Source organism: Bombus huntii, chromosome 1 (assembly GCF_024542735.1).
Source record: "Bombus huntii isolate Logan2020A chromosome 1, iyBomHunt1.1, whole genome shotgun sequence".
Lineage (NCBI taxonomy): Eukaryota > Metazoa > Arthropoda > Insecta > Hymenoptera > Apidae > Bombus > Bombus huntii.
Genome location: NC_066238.1, coordinates 13325569 through 13350327, shown reverse-complemented (window position 1 = coordinate 13350327; position 24759 = coordinate 13325569). Strand labels below are relative to the sequence as shown.

The following is a 24759-nucleotide window of genomic DNA, read 5'->3' as shown; positions in this document are numbered from 1 at the left end:
TAAAGGAAAAATTCATAAAACATGCATGCATGTAATTAATGAATCGTGTAAAACGTATGTTATTACTACTATGCTTTTTAACCCTTTTATGGATGGAGGAATTACTTTTTCTACTAATTAGAACTTATTAATAATTATTAAAAAATATTGTTACTATAAGTTAATTAAAATTTAATTTCATAAATATCTATAGTCCGATCCTACTGTGGAAGACTGTCCTCGTAGATTTTAAAAATGAAAAGTCGAACGCGATAACCGTAAGAAAATCTTAAAAACTGCTATATAAAAATGTAAGAATATTAAGGATTGGTATCAAAGAAATTGATTTAATAAAATAGATGCATGATCTCTTTAATATTCTTTGTATTGAAATGAAAAACTTTTTATACAGTTGATAATTAGTAATTTCCGTTTTAATAAAAATATCTCCTAATTATACTGTTGCTATGGGTAATATTCTTTATCTCAAGATCTCATTCCGACAGAAATAGAAAACTATAGTGTTAAAAAACTAAGAATATGTATGACTATAAAAAAATAATAAACGAAGAAAAAAGAACAATAGAACGGGGTAAGATATCACGAGATTAAAAACTTATATGAGGGAAAACTATAATACAATAGAGATATAAGGAGTTAAATATTAAGAGTTTTATTGGATTGTATATATAGATATCTGTTATAATGCTCTTTTACGTTTGTTTGTTTATAAATTACGTTTGCACCTTGTGTATGTAGTAATAAATACTTTATTTCAATCACATTGGTCGTTATTTTTAATATTTAAAAAATATATACAAAAATATTTACAAAGAAAGAAAGCAGCGTTTGTCACGCTAATAATATAGTCGATAGAAAAATAAATTCATAGTTCTACTTATAACCAGGATGGGGAGCTCAGTTTATAAAATGTGTGGTTCATAAATTAAGGAAGAAATGATATATTTAAAAAATTGCCGTATCTGTTCTACTGGAACGATTCGTAAAGCGAACATAATGATTTGGGCATAGTTCGTAGGCATTATTGTAAAAATCCATTGATATTACGTGACAAGAATTATTTTTACTTATTCATTAAACGCGAATCTCTTATGTGTTTAGATTCGCGATTTGCGGGGCGACTTTATATTTCTATTAACCATTTTGCTTAGTCGCTAAAAAGCAATAACCTTTATATAATGAAAATTCCACCCCGATTTGTTTAATTACTTATTAAGAATTTTCACAAAATATTTAAGCTATGCCTGGAAACAAATTAATAATGAGGTTGTGATATCATCGCATGATCGTATTTAAACGAAAATTTAGTGTTCGACATAAATGAAATAGAACTTAAAGCTGTCCAGGTATTTCAAGGCTGAGTTTTGAAACTTATGAACATCTTTGATATTATGAAATGTTTTTAGCTTTACAGTGAACATCGTGAAAATACGTTTATAAGTACATCAATTTTCAAAACATTCGCCCATTGTCATGACCCTGGAAAAACCTATGTCAATAAATATTTCAAACTAGCTACCTTTTTGTTAATCAGATGCGGAGCATTGTATGTACATTTAACATACAGCTAAAGAACATCATTATCATTCGCATGCATCAATATAAATAAAATGTTATATTCTTGTCCTTTTGATTATCTTTCGAATTGTCATTTGCAAAGAGTCACTCTTGAAAATATTTTTATCATCAATTACAAGACCTTCATACTTTCAATGGGTTGTGCATTGTTTAGGATAGCGTTTTCCAAGATCACCATTTGAAAATTATTTTACTTATTTACAATATGAATATTCAAATGGCCGAATGAAATAAAGTATAGCGTTAATAGATTTTCACGTAAAACATCTTTCACGTAAATGAATTTGTTTACAAATTGGAAAACGCTAATAGAAGATATTTCAAATGTATACTATTATGTATAAAGCTGTTTTTACATATATAATGATCATGTAAAATCATTTTCAATTTCTCTATGTAAAAAAATGCTATTAAAATTATCATCTTCGATTTGTAATAATGATGCATATATCATTTTGTCGATAATCGGCCTTATGGCATATAATTGCAAACATACTTCACATGTGTAATCGATTGAATAATTTGAGGTATTCCACATAGTGACGCAGTCATTGATTGCGTTCTTTTCCCTCGATTCTTTGGTCTTTTAAATTTTCTTTGGTTTTTCTCTTGTGTCTCTATATGTTCACTTAGATACCTAATATCTCACTTTTCACATTATGACCACAATAATTGATCAGAGCGTTTCGATCACAGACTAGTCTCCTCGATAGAATCCGCTCTTTGAAGTTGTCGGTTATCGTCGATACCAACAAAGTATGTTGTAACGAATCCTTTCGGTTTGACATACGTTTCTCCTCGAAGGTGACACTTAACATCTTGCTGTTCAAGAACAGCTGCAGTCTCTGCCGTAACCTATGTAAATGATCGTTATCCAAATCGAATAAAAAAATATACTTCTTTAAGCTAAAATTTAGTTTTAATCGAACCTGTATTTTTCCTGGAACACCTGTCGTATCCATTCTCGATGCCATGTTCACAGCATCACCCCAGATATCATACAATGGCTTTTGAGCGCCTACTACTCCTGCTGTTACTTCGCCATGTGATATTCCAATTCTTAGTCTAAAAAAATATTTTATTTTCATAAACAATTCAGATAAATGAATACAGATTTATACAGACATAAATATGTACCTATAAGGTTTCGACGTGTAAAAAGATTTCCTCTTCAATTTATCTAGTACTGCCATCATCTCGGCTGCGAACTGAGCCATAACTTTTACCACATTGTCATTGAAATTTTCCTCGCTTACTGTGCTACGCATCGAATCTCGTCGACCGGCTTCTAATCCACAAGCTGCCATATAGGTGGTACCTAAGACAATCATAACGTTCTTCCATTATGTCTTTACAACGCGTTTTAAAAATTCTTATTTTCGTTCTATTCATTTACCAGCAATTTTGATTTTTTCAATTCGACAAACGTAGCATGGCTCAAATAATAATTTGTCAAATTCACATATGATCTCATTTAGATCTGCCAGAGTATTACTTCCATCAATGGATACATCCGTTAATGAAGCAAACATGACGGCCACGTTATTATGAGCTTCGTGATAGGGCTCGTTTTCTTCTGTTCTGTTCATGTTCAAATAGAACTCCGCTACATAAAATTTATACATGATATAATTACGATCGTAATTGATTGCATTTTCATATTACTTAAAAATTAACATACCAACATGTTCTGGTAAAATATTACGGAGTAGAAGTTTATTAGCGTTCCTCGTATGGAATGCTTCATCTTGTTCCTTGGTCAATTGACGTTTCCATAAGTAGTCCAATCTGCTCAGATATTCTGCCTGAATAAATTTTTACTCGAGTTAATATATACGAGCAGTGTATTATTGAAGAAATAATGCTCTTATCAATTTAAATACGCTCACCTGACGATCTATGAGATGCAACGAAAAGGCAAGGAAAACTATGCTTAAAATGTGAGCCAGTCTTGGTTCTAAATATGGATTCCATCTTTCGCCTGACTGTGAAAAAAATTGCAAATAAAAAAGACCTGTCACTAATTCACTTACAAATACCTTAACAAATTAAAAAAACTCTGATTAGAATTACCTGAAACAAATTTGAACGATACACCCAAACATTCCACGAATAAAATATCACTATTATGATGCCTATTACTAACTTTAGGATATAGTGGAGTCTCAAAAACAGAAAGCTTGTCAGAATTGCCAAGGAGCAAGTTTGCGTCATTTGCTAGAAATAGTCGTTGAATGAAATTAAAAACATTGTTTGATGTTCTGGAAAGTTAAGCTAATAGAGAATCTACAGCATACAAGTACCTACTAAACAATCTTACCCAAGGTGTAGCCACACAATCAAGTTTCGTACCATCAGGATCCAACACGCTGGATGTTATATTATTACTTGCAAGCTCATTCACATTTTTGCATTCAAACTAAAATTATATAACAATTGAATACTTTAATTAATAATCTAATGTTTAACATAGTATATATGTATACTGTCAACCTACAATCATGTCAAACATGGCGCACGTTGCTAGCATTATCGTTATTACCAAGTATAGCACTGTCCTGAGGAACGCACTCCAAACAACCTACAGTATAGTGTAAAAAATATAATATAATACTCAATACTATAAAAATCACATGAGAGATGAGATATACAAGAATATTAACCTTTATGCTAGTTTGATATAGAAAACACAATAATTTATTGCGAGGATGCGGTATATGTCCTTCATGTTCATCATGTGGGTCCTTATATCGGTTCCACGCGAAGTGCATCCAAGCTATCGGCAGTAAAGCAATCAAAAATAATATCGCTGTCGCGTAACTAATCGTTGTGCTCAAATGCCACCTATAAATTAGAGTGTTGAAAACGTTCTCAATCTTATTCGTATTAATAATAAATATTCTTGCAAGGAAAACGTACTTAGAAAGAGAAAATGTAGGCACCAAGTAAATGAGTCCCATAAAAATCAGAACGAAAACAGCGGAACCGATATAAAATTTGAACAGTGGGTCTGGTTCTTTCAGAAACGGTATCTCCCAATTCCATTGTTGAAATGTTAAAAATATTGGATTCATCTCTTCCCACTTGCACCATTGCCTAGAAAATCATCAAAAAAATTCATCTTCAACTTTATATAGAACGCGTCAGAGTTGCTGAATGAATCAGAAATCGAGTACTTACTTCCACTTGGTGAGAGGCATTTTCTTAATAGCATTCTCCATCTCCGCATCTGCGGCTTTGAGCATCAGATGATAATCTCGCAAACAGGAGTCCATAAAGTGTGTACGTCGTCTGCAAGAGCCGGCGAACATATCAACGTGATTATTTATAGTAGCAGTAAGCCGTCTACTGCTTCTTGAGGCAGCGTTAGTAACGCTGCTTCGTACGTAGAATCTCACGTAATGCTTGTTGGACACCGGAGGGGTGCTTGGAGGCATGACTGTCAAGGTGTTCTCGCTGTTCTGCAACATGGTTCGCCTGTCAACGATGCGAAACCCTCGACGGAAGTTCGTTCAACGATTAAGAAGATATTGTCAGTGGCGTAGGAATTTGTTCGAACGTTGTTAAGTGTAAACAAATTTTTCATTCACATTCGCTTACCACGGGCTTCCTACGCCACTGGGAAATACGCACCTGCGTAGACGGAGGGTCTGGAGTCGAAGGTGTTATCAAGTAACTTCGAATTCCGTATTTCTTGAGAACCTCGTCATTCAAGGACTCCACAGGAACACAATCATATTCGTTAGCGTTCACGAGGTCTAATGTTTGCTGTGTAACATGAACCTTTCCGGGTTTTCCTGTTTGCTCCATTTTGTTAGCTATAACGACGTCGCGTGACCAGACATCATACTGCCACTTGTTGTTACCCAGGATTCCCGATATTATGTTGCCCGAGTGAACTCCTATTCTCATATTTACATCCACACCGCTCTCGCGACGTACTTTTGCTCTCACATCTTTGATGATCTTTATCATATCAAGGCCTAATTAATTAAGCTTTATTAAATTTCTAAGAAGTGAAAGTGATAAGAATGGATAAGAATATACATATTTTAAAATAAATAATTTACCTAAATCTACGCAGTTTTTTGCATGCTGAGAATTCGGAGTTGGTACTCCGCTTACGCAATAGTAACAGTCACCTAAGAATTTGATACGTAGAACATTATGCCTTTCGGAAGCCTCATCAAAACTACCGAACAAATCGTTCAATGTCTCTACTAATTTTCGTACGGGCAATGTCACGGTTAGTCCGGAAAAATTCACCACGTCAGCATATAAAATGCTTACGTTGTTGTGCGTTTCGACGCATAAATCACTAAAAACCAATGAATAATACTTGTTGCAAGTTTGAAGTCTTTGCGATAAAAGATATTTACTTATTATGGAATAAACATACTTGTGAGGACGTCCTTTGGGAGGAGGTTTTTTATGTTCTTCTATAAATCTAAAAATGTCCCTAAAATCTTTCTTTATCTTTGCAGCAATATGTTGAGGCAATATACTCCGCGTAAGTTGCTCCTGAAAATTGTTATTCGTTTTTATGAGAAAATACTTAATTATGTTCTAAGAAACTCGTTTATAGAAACATACTTCCTGATCTTTCTCATAATTCAACCGCAGTGTCGATTCCACACACTTGCGGTGATCTAGGAACGATCGTCTGATAACAATTTCATTCATAAATCTGAAGTACAATCCAAGACCATTTACGCAAGCAAAGTATATAGTGTCTGTAACGATCTGAAATATTTATAAATCAAATTAAAATATTGCAATAGAAAATTTTTTGATAACTCAAGAGAATAAAATAATTTAAAAAAATGTAGCTCTTTATACTTTGATTTTAACTGTTGTTCTGTGAAAGATACCAAGACCTATCTTTCAAAATGACAAATTCACTCTGTCAGCTCATTATTTAATCATTCCGAACAGTCTGCTATTTGAAGATACATTTATACAGTTTTTAACGATCCGACGTCAATAAGCAGCAAACGTATGATATTTTTACCTTTGTGCTATAATCGAATGTGTTTCTGTAAGTGATTAACAAGAGAGTGGCTAGGTAACATATGGTAGCCGTGATCCCGAGTACGAAAGCGTGTAGATTCTCCGTAAGAGGCAGGAAAACGTAACACGCCAGGAGCGCGTGAGTCGCGTACGCAGGTCTGCAAAAAAACAAACACAATCACATGTATATAGACGAAACGTATATAAAAGTTCACGGTTGTGCATTCATTAGCAGCAAAGGTAAAACGCAATTAACTGATCGCTAAATGGAATCTGCTAATGAGAATTGCACATTAGCTTAATCCTGGTATCGATTACTAATTATATTCATTCTCAAATCCTCAAACGGATACGTACAACAATAAAAGAAACAAATTAGAACTAAAAAAAACGGAGGGCAAGAAATAAACGATGCAAGGTATCAAGATATAACGCCAGCGACTTCATTAACTCGATCTGGGTGGAATAATGAAAAGATAACAATTTATGATACTAGCCAAGCTTTCTTATCTGTTCTGGAACATCTATTTTTAACACAAAAAATCATTACGATTTACCGATAATTTAAAGATAAACGAGGATACGACCGCCTAGGGAATTATCTCATGGAACCTCTTACAAAATGTTTCGCGCAATGAGATTAACATCAATTTTGTCGATCTTTCGCAATTATTATACATACTAACAGTTCTGAGGAAGTAAATCCAAAGTACGAGTTACAGAAAGCCGACTGTACCAATAAGAAAACCGAAGGTTGAGAATAATAATTAAACGGTGGCCTTGTCATGATTAGCCGGGAACTTCCCCGTTTTCTTATCGGCGTTACCTTATCGGTGGTATGTCGTCGTTATAGAGGAGGGTGTAGTACAAGGGAACGGCCAAGTCACCGACTACCAGTAGCACTACGATCAAGCAGGACAACATGACCGGTAAATAGGTGTTCCTAGCGATAATTTTCGACCTGAACGAGATCGCGATTAGCGGGCATAGTAGCGCGCTCACCAGACTGCAGATCACCACATCCGGCACACAATTCTCTATGCTGACCTACGAAAAAGTAGAGTAAATTTAGTGTCTCTTTTTTTGTCTCTCTCGCTCTCTAAATACTTAAAGCCCAACTGTACTTTTAGCTTTACCGATTAATTTCTACGTAATTTGAATGTATCCCGTGCGTGACTATTATTAGGAATGAAACTGGCCACTCCTTACCAATGAAGATTATCGATTCACTAAGAACTACAATTGTGACCTGAGTATACAGAAGTAATTGTAATTGCACGATATTTGCAATGCTATTGATGGAATTTAGAGGAAAATCTAAGTCGGATAAGTTGCAGTTTTTAGTACGCCTTCTTTTTTTAGTATGAAAAATGAGTAATATATGGAAAATTAAGTATCGTTGTTTTTCTATCAACATTATGTTTTAATAAGTAAGATATTTTACAGATACTAGAATCAATTGTTTGTAGAAGATTTTAATCATTATTTGAAATAATTTGTATCGCGATAATCTAATTAAAGACGAAAGGGGAAGTTTTAATTAATAGGATATATTCTTCATAGTGTAGAGCGGTTCCTCGATAACAACTGGATACGTAGCTTCGAAACGGAGCGCCCTATTGTTTCATATTCTGTTTCTCACTTACCATTGTAACCAGAATCAAACAATACGTGATTCCGAGGGCCAATTGCAAGAGTACGAAGAGCGACAGATAACCATACTGAATCCTCCTTTGGTAAACCGTGAATAGCTTCTCTAGGCCCTTGTATTTGAACTGTTTCTGAAAGTGAAAGCTCACATCAGATTATGTATTCGGTGTGTGGCCGAACGATTGTTTGAGCTTTCTAAATAAGCTAACCATTATCACCGTCAACGCAACGATATTTTATCAATAATTATCTAATTAATTTTCTAACGTTTTTATAATAAAAATTGATGATAAAACTATGCATCGTCGAAATTTAAAAAACAAGGTACATCATTATTGATAAGACGATATTTTATCGATAGCGATCTGATTAATTTTCTAACATTATTATAGAAATAAAACTTGATAGCAAAAATTATGATTTGTCCAAAAGAAAGCATGAAACATTCTTTAAAAAGCATCGTTTGTAAAAGAGAGTATATTACATTTAAGTTAAAAATAATGATTAATAACTGAAATAGCTGCAAGTACGCGATATACATTTTGCAATGCATTCCATCGACTTTCACCCGCGATCATTTAAATTTAACGCCTGATATAGTACATGATTGCCTCGTTAGCTTCCCAATGACTCAGAAATTGAAGTTCCTTAGAATTCGACTAATTAAAGTTATTAACAATAACGATCAAAAAACCAAAGTAAACGTGCAGAGATAGAAGAAGCGGGAACGATAATTAGTAAGTATTCGAACGGTTGCAAATGTTCCATTCCTGTCAAGTGTTTGTATAAAATGAGACTCGTCTGTGTATTTACAATGAATGAGCAAATACACGGCAAAAGAAAGAAAAATACTTAAGATCGAGGGGATTATCGATTTTAAGGAAAACTCGTTTTATATTGTTCTAATATAAAACCAGTTAAAGTACATTAGTAGCAGCGACACTTTTTACGCAGATGAGTATAGCATTCAACACATAAATCTTACAATTAGAATTACACGTGTTTGCCACATAGATCTTTCGAAGAACGTGACTTTTATATATGTACCTATACGCAATTACATATCATTTAGTGAAGACCAGTAATGGAAATCTCACACGATTCTTATTCTCTTAGTAAACATACATTGAGACACAAATGAAGAGAGACCACAGTAAAATTCCAGTCCTGGAAAAATACAAGAAAGATCCTTCGATGTTACCTACGCTCGGACCGATATGGAATCACATGTAACTGCGTCACAGAAGAAACACAGCATCGCGAGATACTAACTTAAAAAGGTGTTTAAAAATCTATAGCAAACACAAGTAACGATATTACAAACTAAAGATACTAAAGATAAATAATAAACTATCGGAATTTGATTAACCATCTTTAAAATAAGTCACTATATAAAATCACACCTTTCTGTCAAAATGGTACTTCCTCTTCCTTTCGTTTTATCAAACAGGACAGTATCTTAAATCAATTCTAAACTTTCTCAAACTTGTAATTTTATATTCCAAGAACTTGCTATATATAAATAGTGGTTTCACGCGACACGATTAAATAGTATATATCCTTTTATGAAGAATAACTATTATTCGATATCGAACGGAAACCACAATAGCCACAGTAGCCACAATTTCATTGATGGAAGAGTCAAAAAACTCGGCGTTACCAACGTGCGCGTATCTCCGACAGTCACCGGCTGTCTGATGTAAAATCACGGTAGCTGACGTGAATTATGCGGCTCGTAAAGCACGATAAAAATCGTAGCGGGTATCGCGGAGCGCAGCCGCGCCTCCGCACGATACGGCGTGGGTCTCCTTTTCACGGTTTCCTGCCGCAGGAAAGCGACGATGCCAGGCGAAACTCTCGAGGCTCTCTCCACCGGGAAACGAACGAGTTCCCGTCTACATTTCGCGCGTGCGTTTTCGTATCCCGCGAACCTTTCGTCCGGTCCGGCGAATATTGATCTTCAATCTCTCGGGCCCGACCACCTTTTTCTCTGTCCCTATTCTCCTTGTGTGTAATCGTCATAACATTGCTGTCTCCGTTTCTCGATCACAGTATCTAAATTGATTGTGAGTTAGCAGTATATGTATAGTCGATATAGGCAATATGTTTGTGAGGATTTTAGCGAATATACCTATTGCTATCCTTAATCACAATGTCCTGTTTATTATTTTGACACATCTGAGAAAACTGAAGTTTTGCTATTCTTTTGTAGTATTTTTGTTTTGTGTTTTCTTTGTTCAATTAAATTTTTAGCGGCTTATATATCTTTGCTTAATAGAAAAGTTAAATTAAAAATGAAATTAAAAGTGAAGTTAAAAAGTAAATAATCGTTTCTAGGATTATCATAAATTAACAAAGATTCAGTATATCGTTAGTTGTTCTTAGAATTATTTCAATAGTATCTTAAGAGAACATTTCAGTCTGTAAATCAATTGAAGTTTCTGTAATTGGTATTTTGTGTAAGTTAACAGGAAGTACTAAGTGAATTAAGAATCATTTCTGAAAAAATTTCCAAATAAAAACAGTGTTCCAGTATGGGAGTCGTTGTGATTCCAAGTTTCATTTTTGGGCACAAAATATAATATACTAGACAAGGACGACATAAATCTTAGATATAATCGATATTGCGTGAAGGGATTGGAGAGATCAGAAAATATTTAGCATTCCAGTGGCAGCGAGATTAGAACTTTCGATAACGTTGCTCGTCGATAACGCGACCATCGTAAACTGTTTTGGAAGTTAGCAAGAATATAAGACCGCTTAGAAAAGATAATCGTGTACTTGTTTATGAACTAAATTCCTTAATATATGATAGATGTATGTACTTACATATATCTTCTAGATTGACGGGAAATGAAATAGTTTTTCTATTTGAAGGATACGAAGACGAAGATAGATAACGAAAAATGATATCATCTTTGATATTCCTATATCATTCAACGAGGAAATGTTTTAATGATTGCCAGGAAAATGGCGTCAGTTTGGAAACTCGCAACACTTCGATATCAAACGCTTCCTCGCACCATTGAATTACCACGAAGGACGTGATCCAGATTGAATAAATTTTTCTCTATTGCGATTATCAAAGGCAGTTGTTGATATAAGCTCGATGATATTGTAACAAATAAACTGTTCGAACGATCGTTCGCCATGAAAAAATCCAACTTTTCCTTGTAATCGATAGAATGAGAAAAAACATGATATAACATCGGACTACTCTTTAATTTTTAGCGTTAGCGATTGCATGCAGTTGAAAAGTTATCGAGACCCGTCTTCAATAGATAAAGCCAACGATAGTCAGTCGCAATTTCACGGAAATCTTGGCGACATTACTAGATAGTGATTTTTCGCGTTCACTAATGCTTCCGTGGCCTTCTCCTTTCATCCTAATGTCATCCTTATAATTCAATTATCGTACGCGTCGGAAATGTTTTGCAAAATGTATGAAACACAGCTAAGCAGGCGGAAATGTTTACTTATGACTAGAATGATACGGAAATAAGACGGATTATCTTTTGGTCGAAGTACATATATCGACTTCGAGCCGAATGCTATTACGTGAAAATACATTAGATTAAATTCGTTGTTCTCTAATTATCTCGCTTATATCGCGAATATAATCATCAGCGACTACGAAACGATATTTCACAAACATTTTTCAGACGCGAATGAAATTAATAGAATTTTCTAGAAATGTCCTTCCACGGGACTTTAATATCCATCCGTTGAATTCTAATGAAGCTCGCGAGTAACTTTACTCGGTTTAATTCATGCGCGTATCAGCTTCACACACTGATATACATGATACTACCATCGTAATTGAAATATATGATTGAAACGTATGATTAAATACATGTATGTATTCCTTTTCTGATAAAAAAGAATTCATTTATAATTCTAATTAGGATCGCTCGCTTATTATGCAGTGAAATGCTTAATCGGAGAGTAAACAACGCGTTTAACCCTTTCGTTCCAAGTGGTAGACATAAATATTTTAAATTACTAGAAAACTAGGAGGAATATTATATCACTCCACGATTTTGTGCTATCGTCTTCAAGCTAATTACCAATATACAGACAATGCACATTTGCACATGTTACGACTAAATAGATAACCGTTTCAAAACAGCTGATTTTTGTCTTATCTTCGATTTGGGAGAAAATATTTGTATTCGGAGATGAAAGAGTTAGACGGAGTTGTTTTCGTTCTAGGATATTTGATATTTCTTGCGGCGTTTGAACGTTACCGGTCACGATCACGATCAGCAAACAATTGTTGCACTCACTCGCAAACTGGAGCAGGTCCACTCGTCGAGGCTATTCGGGGAGACGATTCGGCCATCGCCCATGTGCAGAGAATTCAAGGATGCACGAGTGACCAGACCCACGTCCATTTTCCTCGAGAGATTGTTCTCGAGTCCTGTTCCTTCTTTTCTGCCAATCAAAGAGACACAATCGACGACGATGACCAGGACGACGGCGACGACAAGGGCAACGACAACGACGACAACGACAACGACAACAACGACCACACAGTTGTTCGATCCATCGCGGCTACAATCCACGATCCGACTGATCGTATGTGAAAATGACTCACCCTGAATCGACTCTCGGCTCACTGGCCGTGTGCTTCGTGTTCTATCGTGCTATTCGTGTCGCCTCTAAAGTACTACCGCGTTATACGGTTATGTCGTTTTATCGTGATAAGGGAAATGGGCCACTCTAAACGCTGGCTTCCCTTCTCTGTCTATAACATTTCCCTCTTCGACTCCGTGGACGTTTAACGAACGCGTGGTCACGCTTTTCCGAGCTTTCAGCCTTTCAGAGGCGCATACGAGCACGTGATGCCTCGCTGCCAAAGCGATAAAGCCACTTGCCCGTTGTCCGAGATCACGCTCGTGATTTCATTCCGCCGGTTTGTCCTTTTAAGCCGCACGACCGATGTTCGTCGGATTCGTTAGTCGGGTTCCTTTCGATTCCGCGAAACCTCCTACGTTCGTCGTTTATAATTCACATGTGCTTGTCCGGCGATCGTTCACCACTGAAAATAAAATGATAGATTCGTGTGAGTGTCTCTGTAAGAATGTAAGGTCGTTTAACAAAGAGATCGTTAGTGAAATATCATGGATCATACAGTGCTATTTTAAATAAGCGTAAACGTAGAGTGCACGTGAATTAAACGCAAGAAAGATTGAGAAGAGTAACATAGACATGTGTTTGCTTTAATGGTATCCATTATCGTGATAGGCAACTTTCTCTGTCAGATTCACGCTCGATGCATCTTCATTAGAAGCGACTCGTGATTAGGAAGGATGAAAGATCCTTTCGAAATTTTATCGAGCTCGTTTCATCGAGACTCGTTCCATATTATCATTTATCCTTGATTGATCTCGATCCTCGGTCGATAATCAGGTAGTCTCCTGGTATACATATATACTGAGAACTTGATCACCTGATTGTGACGCAGGTTTTGTACAGAGGTACGCAACTGATGCGAAGTTTTATGTTTATTTTCTTCTATCGTGTAATACATAATTTCCCTACTCCAACGACATTTTAAAACTACTCTTCAACAGCTTCACTGATAATCTTAAATCTATTGTAATATTCGTCAATCTGCAGAAAGAAAAGAAAAAATTATTTAACAGTAAATGTATAGATAGAATCGATTCATCTCGTATTATTATATACTTATTGGCGCGAAAATGATATTTGCAAGCAACAGTTCGGTCATTGCGTTTGTTACCTCACGCTTGAGTATTCCTTGCTGCCGGAAATAATACATGCATCTATGAGTTAAATTTCTACCGAGAACTGTGAATACGCATATTTTAATTTGCATCGAGTCATTTAAGAAATGACACAGTCTTATTTTAAACTACTTGCAAAGGTAAATACAGAATATGTATATATAACCTTGACTAACAAATTTGTGATTTTCGAGGCTGCAAAGAGATGAATGAAGACACTAAAAATACCAGCCATAAGAATATTTAAAATATCATAATACTTTGAAATATATTAAAACTTTCAACTACAATTGAAAATATTCAACCTCTAAATCTCTAATAAAAATTTACACTTGGGAATATTGATTAATTATTAATTGTTAATTGATTAATACAAACTATGTAGCATACTTGATAGAAACAGCAGTTATGGAGCGTCAAACGATAATTAAAGTATTAAAACGATAATAATTAATGTCCAGACTCGTACAAAAGTCTCCAAGTGCAGATACAACAGATCTACTCATATACGTGCGAAGAATTGCAAATCATGCATGCTGATTCAAAAACTCGACGACCTCCCACCGCGTCTACAACAAGTCAGACCGTCAGACGTCTTTTAATCGTCGTGTCTTAATTACATCCTGCTCTCGTTCCTTCGCATGTGAGCGAAGCCGTGGACGCTTCACGTAGCCCTTCGAGTCGTTTCAACGACCAAATCCAATCGATTCATTAAATAAATGACGGTAGAAGAAAGGATACAATTAGCTTGTTAGTCAAGCAGGATGTTTTCCGCACTAACAAATAAACCACAAAGGAACGAATCGATTATTATACCGTTCAAGACAGCTAGGAAATTATTTGCTCAAATGACTTCATCAGTGGGTAAGAATTCGATGCTTAAAGAGCTCCAGTATTCTATACAGGTAATCACCAAATACATATAATCTAACATAAAATATTGTGTACAAATATATTTTTTACAATGATTTATAAACATAGCTACCTAATCCTCCTTTTCGAATGGAATCTGCATAATAATTGCGAAAAAGCGAAGTTAGTGATCGTGTAGACTGTGATCTTTCATCGATCATACTTTCGTCAGAAACATCGACTATTGTTAGATTATTAGCCGGATAATCGAGCAATCGACTGAGTCATGCTATTGATTTCAGTCTGTAATTACAGTGTTAAAAAAAGAACGGTGTCTTTGTAATTTTATGACAGGATAAAAAGCTGTTACGACACCATCCGTGAAGATAATCAGTTCGTTTGTTCATCCTGCAATTCAAGAGGATCGAGCATCGATAACCGGTGAAACTGCATTGTTGAAGATCCTTTATTCATGTGTAAATATTTACACCAATATGATGTGCGAAATAGAATATAAAGCTCCGTACATAAGATGCATAATGAAAGAAAGAAGTGTGCACGATGATCGAGTATGGCAGCAATACATCCAACGAAATATTCTACATCCCTAATAAATTAGATAAAAATAGATAAATAATTTGAACATGCACGGACCTTCAGAATAACTACTAGAGTATTATGACAGCTTTTCTTTTATATTTAAGTAACAAGTAATAAAATTAATATGATCGATGATCACTTACCAATATTATTAGAACGATATCTGCCTATGATTCTAATTTCCGCCAAACTATCCAGTATAGTAGCAGACGATGTACACGTTTCCACTATTTAGACACGTTGCTCGGACAATTCATCGATGGATCACACGATTTAACCGCGTTGAGCCGCCGCGCGCAATAAACCACTTTCGTCTGACGAAACTTTCCACTAGCGATATCTCCATGAAGCATGGTAAGCTCGGCAGGTACACAGTCGGGCCACGGACATGGGTCGTACACCTACGACTCCTTTTCGATTCGAGTCATGGTGGAGAACCCAAGGACACAAACCAGCATCAAGCACTCGATATGCGTGCACGTATAAGGTGTCCAAGAATTTCAGTACTCTCCGGATTTATGTATCTACTTCGACGCCTTATTGTTAATTACTCCTTACAATACGTTCCTTTACGATCTATTTCTTATATGAGTTGGCCAAAAGTCATATTAATTAACTCCATAAATTGATAAGTACAAAGATAAGAATTTATGCTTATTTGCGCCACTTTCCTACGGCAAATAAGCTTATGGAAATACATGATTTGTTCCTTCGAGTCGTTTAATATTAATCATGTATCTAGGTAGTCAAATTGAGAAACTTAGAAAAGATGAAGTTGGTTAGTTCGACTTCTGCAAAGCTTGTATATTTATTATATATGAATCTATTATATATTATATATGTATGGTAATCATCGTAAGAATGAGAATATTGATTCATTACAAGATTTCTCATGAAATCATTGAGATTTAAAAATTCCAGTTTAAAAGATTGCATTTTGTATGAAGTATGAATTTGTCTGTTTTCGATCAATAAGTCAGGATTTGAGTACAGATCGAATATTTTAGCGTACATATAAATAGATGATGATATCGGAGTTTAGTTATTTGTAGACCAATCGATATTTCAATTTTGAATATCCACTTCTGAAAATTCTTCCCGCCCGTTCATCGATGCATTGTATCGCGAACGAAATCTACGCTTACGCAACTGGCAGAGCAGGCATTCTTATGCTTTCTAAACACGAGAAACATTGTTAGAATTAGTCTGAATTCAAGGAATACTACATTCAAGAAAAGGATAACATTTATGGAAAGTTTAAGTTACACGTAGTAACGTAGTAACATATATGCTCATTTTGCCAAACAGGTTGACACCACAAAACAAAAAATATAAAAATTGATGAAATTATATGTGATAAGTATCAATCTAGTGCTTTGGTATTAAAACTTAAAAAATTTCAAAAAGTAAAGTTAACCACTTTGGCTTATGATGTACATATACAAGTCAACAAAAGCATATTAGAATTTTAATACACCGTGTACGTAGGTGCGTATACCTGTGGGTACGCACACAGTTAATTCATCGATGACTAACACACTCGGCTCAATGGCATGAAAAGAACCTCGATAACACTTTATGACTTCCGTCGTCTCACTACACGAAGGTCGTCGTTCGACAAGTTTGTGTGTCAAACCGATATATAAAAACGAGACATCATCTGATTGTGAAAATCGTTATGACAATATATGAAACACTTTCTCAAAACGAGTTGCACCCTTTATAGGAAATACAGTCGGAGACAAAAATTAATGCACAGATGGTGAAAGTAAGTATCAATGAAGTTTAATGAAACTAGTGCTATTGTTATACATACCTAAGGCTTATCTATTATATGCCGTTATAGTACGTAGATTATTTAGTAAATAACTTAAATTAATATTTACATTTTTGTGTAAACAAGCAAAAAATTTAACAACACATCATTGATACATATTTCCACTATTTGTTCACTTATTTTTGTTTTCGATTATATGTTTTATATTTCAATTTCGATTCTCGTTTTAGGGATCGTTTCGATTCTCGTTTTATGGATCGTTTTGATTTTCTTTTTAAGGATCGTTTCGATTCTCGTTTTAGCGATCATTTCGATCACATACAAATCGATTTGATCGATAATGATATATTTTTGCTTCTTGGGATAAGTACATATATTTAATCATTATTGAAATTATTTTGTTATACATATACTGAGTTTTTTATATATAAAATATCTACTAATAAAAATAATAGATAGATAAAAAAAAATAATAGATAGATAAAAATTAAAAGAATAAATAAATAATAAGTAAATAATAAAAAATACGATACCTGTATTATGATGCAACTCATGTAATGTTTGTCTATGCAATCGTATACGTATCATTAAACATATATACATATCTATGTACGTACGTAAAAGTAATATTTTTGTTTAACGAATATGCAAAAAATTGTATATTCTAGTTTCTCCAACAGACTATTTTTCAAGAAGATGGGCGTCATCGTAGAATATTTTAATTTTGAAGCACATGTATATAACTGTGGATCGTAATCCAATATTTCTATCAATTTCTATCTGTGCTATTAATCCATAGGTGAACAATAATTTCCTACTTCGATTTCTGGCAATCTATTTTATCAATAACAACGATCTCTATTAGATTCCCAAACCTTCGATTTGTAATTGTGTACTTCTTATATTAAAAAACTTGAGTAATAACACTAACGATTTAGAGAACTTTTTAAACGGAAAAGAAAGATTATAATTTAAAAAATTCAATTATAGTTCATGTTGTTAAGAATCATCAATTTTTATCCAATTAAAAATTGCCATTCATTTCTTTCGCGGTTACAATTCCGTTTAGGATTTCGTACTCATATTTCCCACACAAGTATTAATTTAATGTATATATCATAATGTACATATGTATAATACTTCATCAATATAATATACAAACAAACATATACATACAAACTTTTTTCCACTTAACACTATACAGTGGTGAACATTGAAATGCTAATAATTCGCCATTAACATGATTCTCTCCCTAATCTTTGCACAAATATACCATAATTATATCTTATACTTTTTATACATTGAAATAGTATGTGATAAATTAACAAGACGAATATTTGATAATTTTATGAGGGTACAACGGCCCGTTAAGTTATCTCGTACTCTTAAATAAAGTATTAATAATGTGATAAATTTAACGTCTACTATAATTTTGACAATATATGTTACTGACTGCAACGTTCATTCGCTATATTTATATATTTTTAATTAAATTAAATGAATATAAAGTTATTCACAATAGTAAAACATTTCGACCAATTATAGTAGTACAAACATAATAAGCATGTATAATCATATGTTTGCCTAAATAAACAACGCAATAAATTTTCTGTCTTCTGTTAATGACTCATAATAGCAATATCGAAGAAATTTTTAACTCTTTAATAAATATGAACTTCGATAAAATTAAATGGAAATTTATATAGTTTAATAATTATATAATTAAAAAAAATACAAAACCTGTTTGTAAAATCAATGTAGTGCAACGGTTTTATTTTTCAAATGATACATTTGTGTTCAATGTATACACATAATGCTTCATGCTATATGCACCACTCTTGATTAGAAACAAACAGAACGTAATAACAAATGGTTCGGTTCTAGGTATATATAACAGCTCTAAAACTTAGTTTCCAACAAGTAGATGTGCAATAAATTAATTCTTTTAATTATTCTGATTATATTTTTATATCAAGTTAATTTGTGGAATTCAATACTTATTATTCAATAAGTCTGCTTGTATTTATAAAAAAGAAATTAAGAAAGAAAAAAATTGTGTAGACTAGAATTTAATATATGTTGTCTAGAAAAAGGAAGAAGTATTTCCATACTAGGTGTATTTCTCTGTAAAATCATACAGTATTACAAAATATGAGCACCAAAAAAAGCTTTAATAGTATACTGTTACTATTGATGTGATTAATTGCACTTATTGACTGTTTGATATTATATAAAAAGAAATATAATTTCCATAATTATGATGTTTATAAATAATAGACACTGTATGGATGTATATAAAATTGTTAACTAGTATAACTAGTATTGAAATCTTCAATTCATTAGATATAACTTAAAAACATGAGATATATGGCGCATATCACTTCCGTTGATATGCAAATGTCTTCATCTATCAGTCTGAATGTTTGTTGCAATCCGGAACAACCAAAAACAATAGTTTTCGAATCCATGTTGGAACCTAAGAAAATATGTACTGAATGTTCGTGACAACTTCCGCTGAAAGATCGACAAGCACGGAATTCCATTCATCTGGAAAGTCCCGCTGGGCAGATTTAACGAACTCCACAACAATACTTTTCGCTTCTGCATAAAAAACAAATATAATATAATTTAATATATATTACGATAATTTCATAATATTTTACTGCGTAGAATAATAAAAAAACATAGCATAGCATACCATCATCTGTAGTTCTGTTTTCATGTAATATGCTGACTGCAACTCTGAGTAATATGTTCATGTATGACCGTAAAATGGGATGACCAGCTTGATATAATGTTAATATACTTCTAAAAACCGCCTTATTCTCTTCAAAATCTTCTTTTAGTGGCAACTGCTTAACAAAAATTGGAAATACTTGATCAAGTGGCACGTTCATATAATTAACGATGATAAGCCGTGCAATTGCTCCAACTATATTATCACGTGCTCCTGCATGTGATTCTTTATAAATAGCATTTGACAAAACTGTTAAAATATCGGGAAAATGCCTATTAAATTGTTGTTAAGAAAAAAAGAAAATTGTATAAAATATTATAATAATGATATATTAGATAATTAGATAAGATATATTAGAAGGATACATATAAGCATTGCTATGCAATGCAAGTTCGCCAATTCCATATATTGCGTTATTTCGAACTTCAGCGTTTGGATCATCTACAAGTTTCAAAAATGTAGGAAGCAGGATATGTATGAAATTAGACGTTTGTTGTTTAAGGGCTGTAAAACATTCTGAGAGTGTACCAACTGCAAAAGATCTTTGAGCTTCTGATTTGTTTTTTCTCTGAAAAGATTGTTTAATTTTTAAATTATGATATAACAATTTATATTAATAAGTGCATATCTGAAAATAGAAAGAGTCATGTACCAATCTTTCTAAGAGCAATGGCAACACAGTTTGAAAATAATGCCCAAAGTCTTCTGGTGAGACTACTCTTCCAAAATTACAAAATACGTCACCCGCACATTCAACTAATAATTCATCCTGTTCAGCTTCAATATCTAAGTCTTCTGCTTCTTCTTGATCTTGACATTCCGTTTTTCCTGTCAAAAACAATTTTCTTTGTATAGTTGAAATAACAAAAATATAATCTACATTGAGTCTTTACCTAACATGACATCAATGACACAATTCATAATAGCATCTTTATGACCTTCTCCGATAAGAACATCTGATTTTATTTCTTTTAGAAGTTCTGCATAAGCATCTAAGCCACTAATAGCTACTGTTCGTTCATCACCCAACCTTATCAATTCAGACAATTTTGGAATAAATACAGAAAGAGCTTTTAATAATGCTTGTTTTCCTTCGTTAGTATTAATATCTGAAAAACTAAAACAAAACTGTAGAATGGCATCAATGACAGCTTTACGAATATCTTCTTGTGGATAATTGATTAATTTGAATGTTTCCTCAAAAGATTTTTCGAGATATGGCAGAAACGCTTCTCTAAAACAAAAAATATGAAACTATTAGAAAAAAATATAAGATCAAATATGAGAAAATATTAAATATTTTACCCTGTATTTTCCGCAATTTCTTTTAAGGCTAGAATTGCTTCTTCTTTTTCTTCAATGTATGCATTCTCAACACTATAACCCGCCACATCGTCGTCATCATTATCTTCTTCATTATCTGTATTTTCAATATCTTCTTCATCATTTTCATTTTCATTTTCACTAAGGTCATCATAAACCGGAAAGGCAGAAGTTTCGTCCTCCTTAAAATGAGGCTGTCAAAAATAGAACGGTATAAGCATGAATATAATTAATTTGTTTTTCCTCATATATACATATTTCACAATTTGCTTGCATACCACTATGCCTTCTGAACTTTGTATGCTTGTAATCATATACTCAATGATTTCTGGTAAAGCACCTGCTATTTCTTTTTTCATTATCGTACTAATTGATGCAAACAATCCATAAATTGACTTTTTCAAATCCGGATCTTCTGTTTCTTTCAATAACTTCATTCCGAAGTTAAGAGACCTATCAGCCAAAGGTGCAAAATTTTTATCGCCTATTGTTCTTGCGATTACTCCAAGGGTATCTGCAATATCAATTAAATATTAATGTCATTGATAAAAATTACATGAAGTTTAAATGTTCTTATTCATACCAACTGCTTGCACTTGAAGACACATAGTTTCTTCTATTTGTTTTTCTGAAAGATAACCATCGAGAATAGTAATGATTTTTTCAAAATATGGTAGCATGTGCTCTTTACTCGCCATAGCAGCTGAACCTATGGCGCTCAGGGCAAGTTCTGTAACATGGACTGGAGTATCCGTACTCAAAATTTCAAAGAGTCTTTCCATTAAAGTTGGTAAATACGGTAAAAGACTTTCATTCAAATTTTCACAAAACATTTCCAATGCATAAAACATACGATCAACCGAAGGTGGTTCTTTCTTTTCTTGCTTAATATGCGCGCATATTTGACCAAGATATTCGAATAATACTGGTAATAATTCGGATGAGTATTGAGAAATATTTGGCTGTAAGTGTTCAGAAAACTGCCCAAGGGCAAAGAGTGCAGCATTACGCACTACCGGAGTGGGATCACTAATTCCTTGACAAGTGCAACGTAAGAAGGATTCGAGATATTTAGTGCGGATATATTCTGAACAACCTTCTGCTAATAGCGCCATTGCTAAGTATGATGCTTTCTTTGCATATACATCTGTACCTTGCAGGCTAGGTTCTATGTATTGCAACTATAAAAATAATAAAAGAATAAAATATTAGATATATTTTACAAAACAAAAAATTGTTACAAATATTTTAAGTCATACCAGTTGTGGAACTAGCTTCTCTGGGGGTAAATGAAGTGCAAGTAAATCTAAAGTTTGAGTAGCACATGTTACAGGAGTATTGTCTTCATTATCACCACTGAAGTAAACCTCATCATTGTCATCCTCAGGTGGTGTGGACATAAGATTAAATAACATATCTATAAAATTGAATTCATAAAATATATATTATCATACAAGCAAAAATGTTTGTTTACAATGTAAACACATTTTACCTAAAATTGGTTCAACAAGTTTATGTCTGATTATGGCTTTCTTTTTTGTTCTAGCTAACCAACCAATAAAACCAACTGCTTTAACTCTGAGGGCATCATCTAATGCTTTGTTACCAGCAATAGCAAGGCACATAGTAACAAGAGCTTTGACATGTGGTGCTATCACAGCAACTCCATGTTCACATAATTCATCCAATAATTCAAAACATTGAATAGCTTTATCTTCATGAGAAGTAGTAAGAGATTGAATTGTGGTCATTATTTGTGGCATCATTTGATGATAAGCATTTATCATCTATAGAAATTGTTTGTCATTAGATATAATTTTCTATACTTTCAATCAATATTTAATCATTATATATACAACTCACCATTTGATTGCCTTCAACAAAGGGAACAAGACTCTGCATTATTTTTAAAATATAATATGCTACAGGATTTCTCAAATCTTGTAGACTATTTAATGTTTGTCCCAAAAGATTTGCAAGTGATACAGCATGTATAGAATAGACATCAGGTGCAATTTCAGTCATAATAGACAAGGTATATGTTCCCAACTATAACAAAATTATATATTACGATCTTACAATATATAAAGTAATTATTATCATTTCATACCTCTTTATTTATTAAATTTTCACTAGTAATCAGTTGCTGTACAAATTGCAAAACTTCTGGCCATCCATTATTAGGCAATTCATGTTTTACAATTGTGCCTATCAACTGTGCAATCGCATTCTTTACCATTTTTTCTGGTTCATTAACTAATGCCTAAAAAATAAAAAAATTATATTTGTTTTCATTAAAATAATATATGTTCCAAAATAATAGTTTCTTACCTGCAAAATTACTGTCTTAAATTCATTGCGTATATGTTGTGGTAATTTCAACCAATGTTTCCCTTTAGCGTAACGCTTCCTTAGCAATATAGCTGCATATTGCCTTACCTAAACATAGATAATTCTTTGTTATGAAACATAGCAAAAATAAAACATTTGTAGGAATCAAAAATAAAAACCTGTGAATTTGTTGACGATATAATAAGTTGACATAATGTTGGTGTACTTTCTGGCTTCTTGAAAGCTTCTCTAAGTTCTGCAGTTCCCTGCAAATATTGTATCAATATATTATCTTATATATCTACTTATGTGATGTAGATATTAATGACTTTGGAAGATATACCAATTAGCAAAGTGTATGCTCATCCTTATTTAATAAAGAAACTGAAGGAGTACATGACATGCATATTAAAACACTAATGATAGCAAGAAAAATGAAGACATAAGAAATAAAATGCATGGTCACTTGTGTAAAACAATTTATAAGACAGAAGTAGTTATTTTTGTTAAAATATTAAATATAGATCAAGTAAAATATTTCGATCTTCTGCTTTAAATGGTTAGCAATAGAAGCAAACACGTGTTTCGAACATTACAAAGTTTCCTTTTTTTATTACACGTCATTTAACTAAATATACCTGCTGAATAGATGTGTTATCCGCTACAAGTAACTTTAGTAATATCTCCTCCATTATTAGTTTAAAATTAGTAAACAAAATATAGATTTGGCAGTATTTCCGAACAAAGTAGCCGGCTGTCTACTACCGCTTTTCTGACCTGTTGGTGGCGTAGTGACGTCTTTATAATACTCTAATGCGCATGTGCGACATTCTGCTGTATAAAATACCTAACAAAGATTTCTCAGTATCAATTATTTCTATCGCAGATTAGCTTAAAATAATTGTAAAATATATCATATTCCATAACACCAATTCTTATTAGAGAACTATTTCGACACTTTAAAGAATGTTCATTTTCTACACTAAAATATCATGGCTGCAATTCAAGAAATTTTTAAAATGACTGTACGAGATCCGAGTTCTGTAGATGGCACTTAAAACGTTACGCATCACCGTGCGAATACAAATTTGTTGTTTTAGAAGTTTCAAGGTTTTAGTTTAAAATAATTTATTATTTTGTATATTTAATTA

At 33.3% G+C, this 24759-nt stretch overlaps 2 protein-coding genes across 5 annotated transcripts; both read right to left on the bottom strand.

The window, feature by feature from the left end:
• Nucleotides 1–633: 633 nt before the first annotated feature.
• LOC126867578 (adenylate cyclase type 2) lies at nt 634–13242 on the bottom strand. 3 transcript variants are annotated; one of them, XM_050622230.1, is made up of 20 exons: nt 12525–13242; nt 8235–8369; nt 7415–7635; nt 6590–6746; nt 6172–6321; nt 5978–6099; nt 5649–5896; nt 5212–5561; nt 4759–5039; nt 4498–4674; nt 4242–4422; nt 4076–4159; nt 3899–3997; nt 3652–3795; nt 3468–3563; nt 3260–3383; nt 2975–3184; nt 2716–2896; nt 2508–2643; nt 634–2433 (listed from the first exon to the last, which is right to left on the bottom strand). In XM_050622230.1, exons 1-20 carry the CDS (start codon nt 12630–12632, stop codon nt 2269–2271), a joined length of 3369 nt encoding a protein of 1122 aa, XP_050478187.1. In that variant the 5' UTR covers nt 12633–13242; the 3' UTR covers nt 634–2268. The 3 variants fall into 3 exon arrangements, with proteins under 3 accessions (XP_050478187.1, XP_050478203.1, XP_050478195.1); XM_050622246.1 differs by lacking the exon at nt 12525–13242 and adding an exon at nt 9899–10072; XM_050622238.1 differs by lacking the exon at nt 12525–13242 and adding an exon at nt 9642–10045.
• A 5656-nt stretch (nt 13243–18898) lies between these two features.
• On the bottom strand, nt 18899–24413 carry LOC126867598 (importin-4-like). Of its 2 annotated transcripts, none has more exons than XM_050622257.1 (15): nt 24247–24413; nt 23788–23874; nt 23609–23716; nt 23388–23540; nt 23141–23326; nt 22770–23064; nt 22537–22694; nt 21861–22458; nt 21556–21791; nt 21260–21471; nt 20848–21188; nt 20607–20782; nt 20320–20522; nt 19916–20226; nt 18899–19818 (listed from the first exon to the last, which is right to left on the bottom strand). In XM_050622257.1, exons 1-15 carry the CDS (start codon nt 24298–24300, stop codon nt 19694–19696), a joined length of 3243 nt encoding a protein of 1080 aa, XP_050478214.1. In that variant the 5' UTR covers nt 24301–24413; the 3' UTR covers nt 18899–19693. The 2 variants fall into 2 exon arrangements, with proteins under 2 accessions (XP_050478214.1, XP_050478225.1); XM_050622268.1 differs by lacking the exon at nt 24247–24413 and adding an exon at nt 23952–24227.
• Between the last annotated feature and the right edge of the window lie 346 nt (nt 24414–24759).

Excerpts from the sequence above, each read along its gene's own strand:
- LOC126867578 (XM_050622230.1), bottom strand. The coding sequence starts at position 12,632 with ATGGACGTGGGTCTGGTCACTCGTGCATCCTTGAATTCTCTGCACATG. Across the intron at positions 8,370-12,524 it reads GGACCTGCTCCAGTTTGCGA|AAACAGTTCAAATACAAGGG; the intron begins GTGAGTGCAACA and ends TTTCACTTTCAG. Across the intron at positions 4,675-4,758 it reads ATGCCTCTCACCAAGTGGAA|GCAATGGTGCAAGTGGGAAG; the intron begins GTAAGTACTCGA and ends ATGATTTTCTAG.
- LOC126867598 (XM_050622257.1), bottom strand. The coding sequence starts at position 24,300 with ATGGAGGAGATATTACTAAAGTTACTTGTAGCGGATAACACATCTATT. Across the intron at positions 21,472-21,555 it reads AAAGTTCAGAAGGCATAGTG|CCTCATTTTAAGGAGGACGA; the intron begins GTATGCAAGCAA and ends TATTTTTGACAG. Across the intron at positions 20,227-20,319 it reads TTGCATAGCAATGCTTATAT|GCATTTTCCCGATATTTTAA; the intron begins GTATCCTTCTAA and ends ACAATTTAATAG.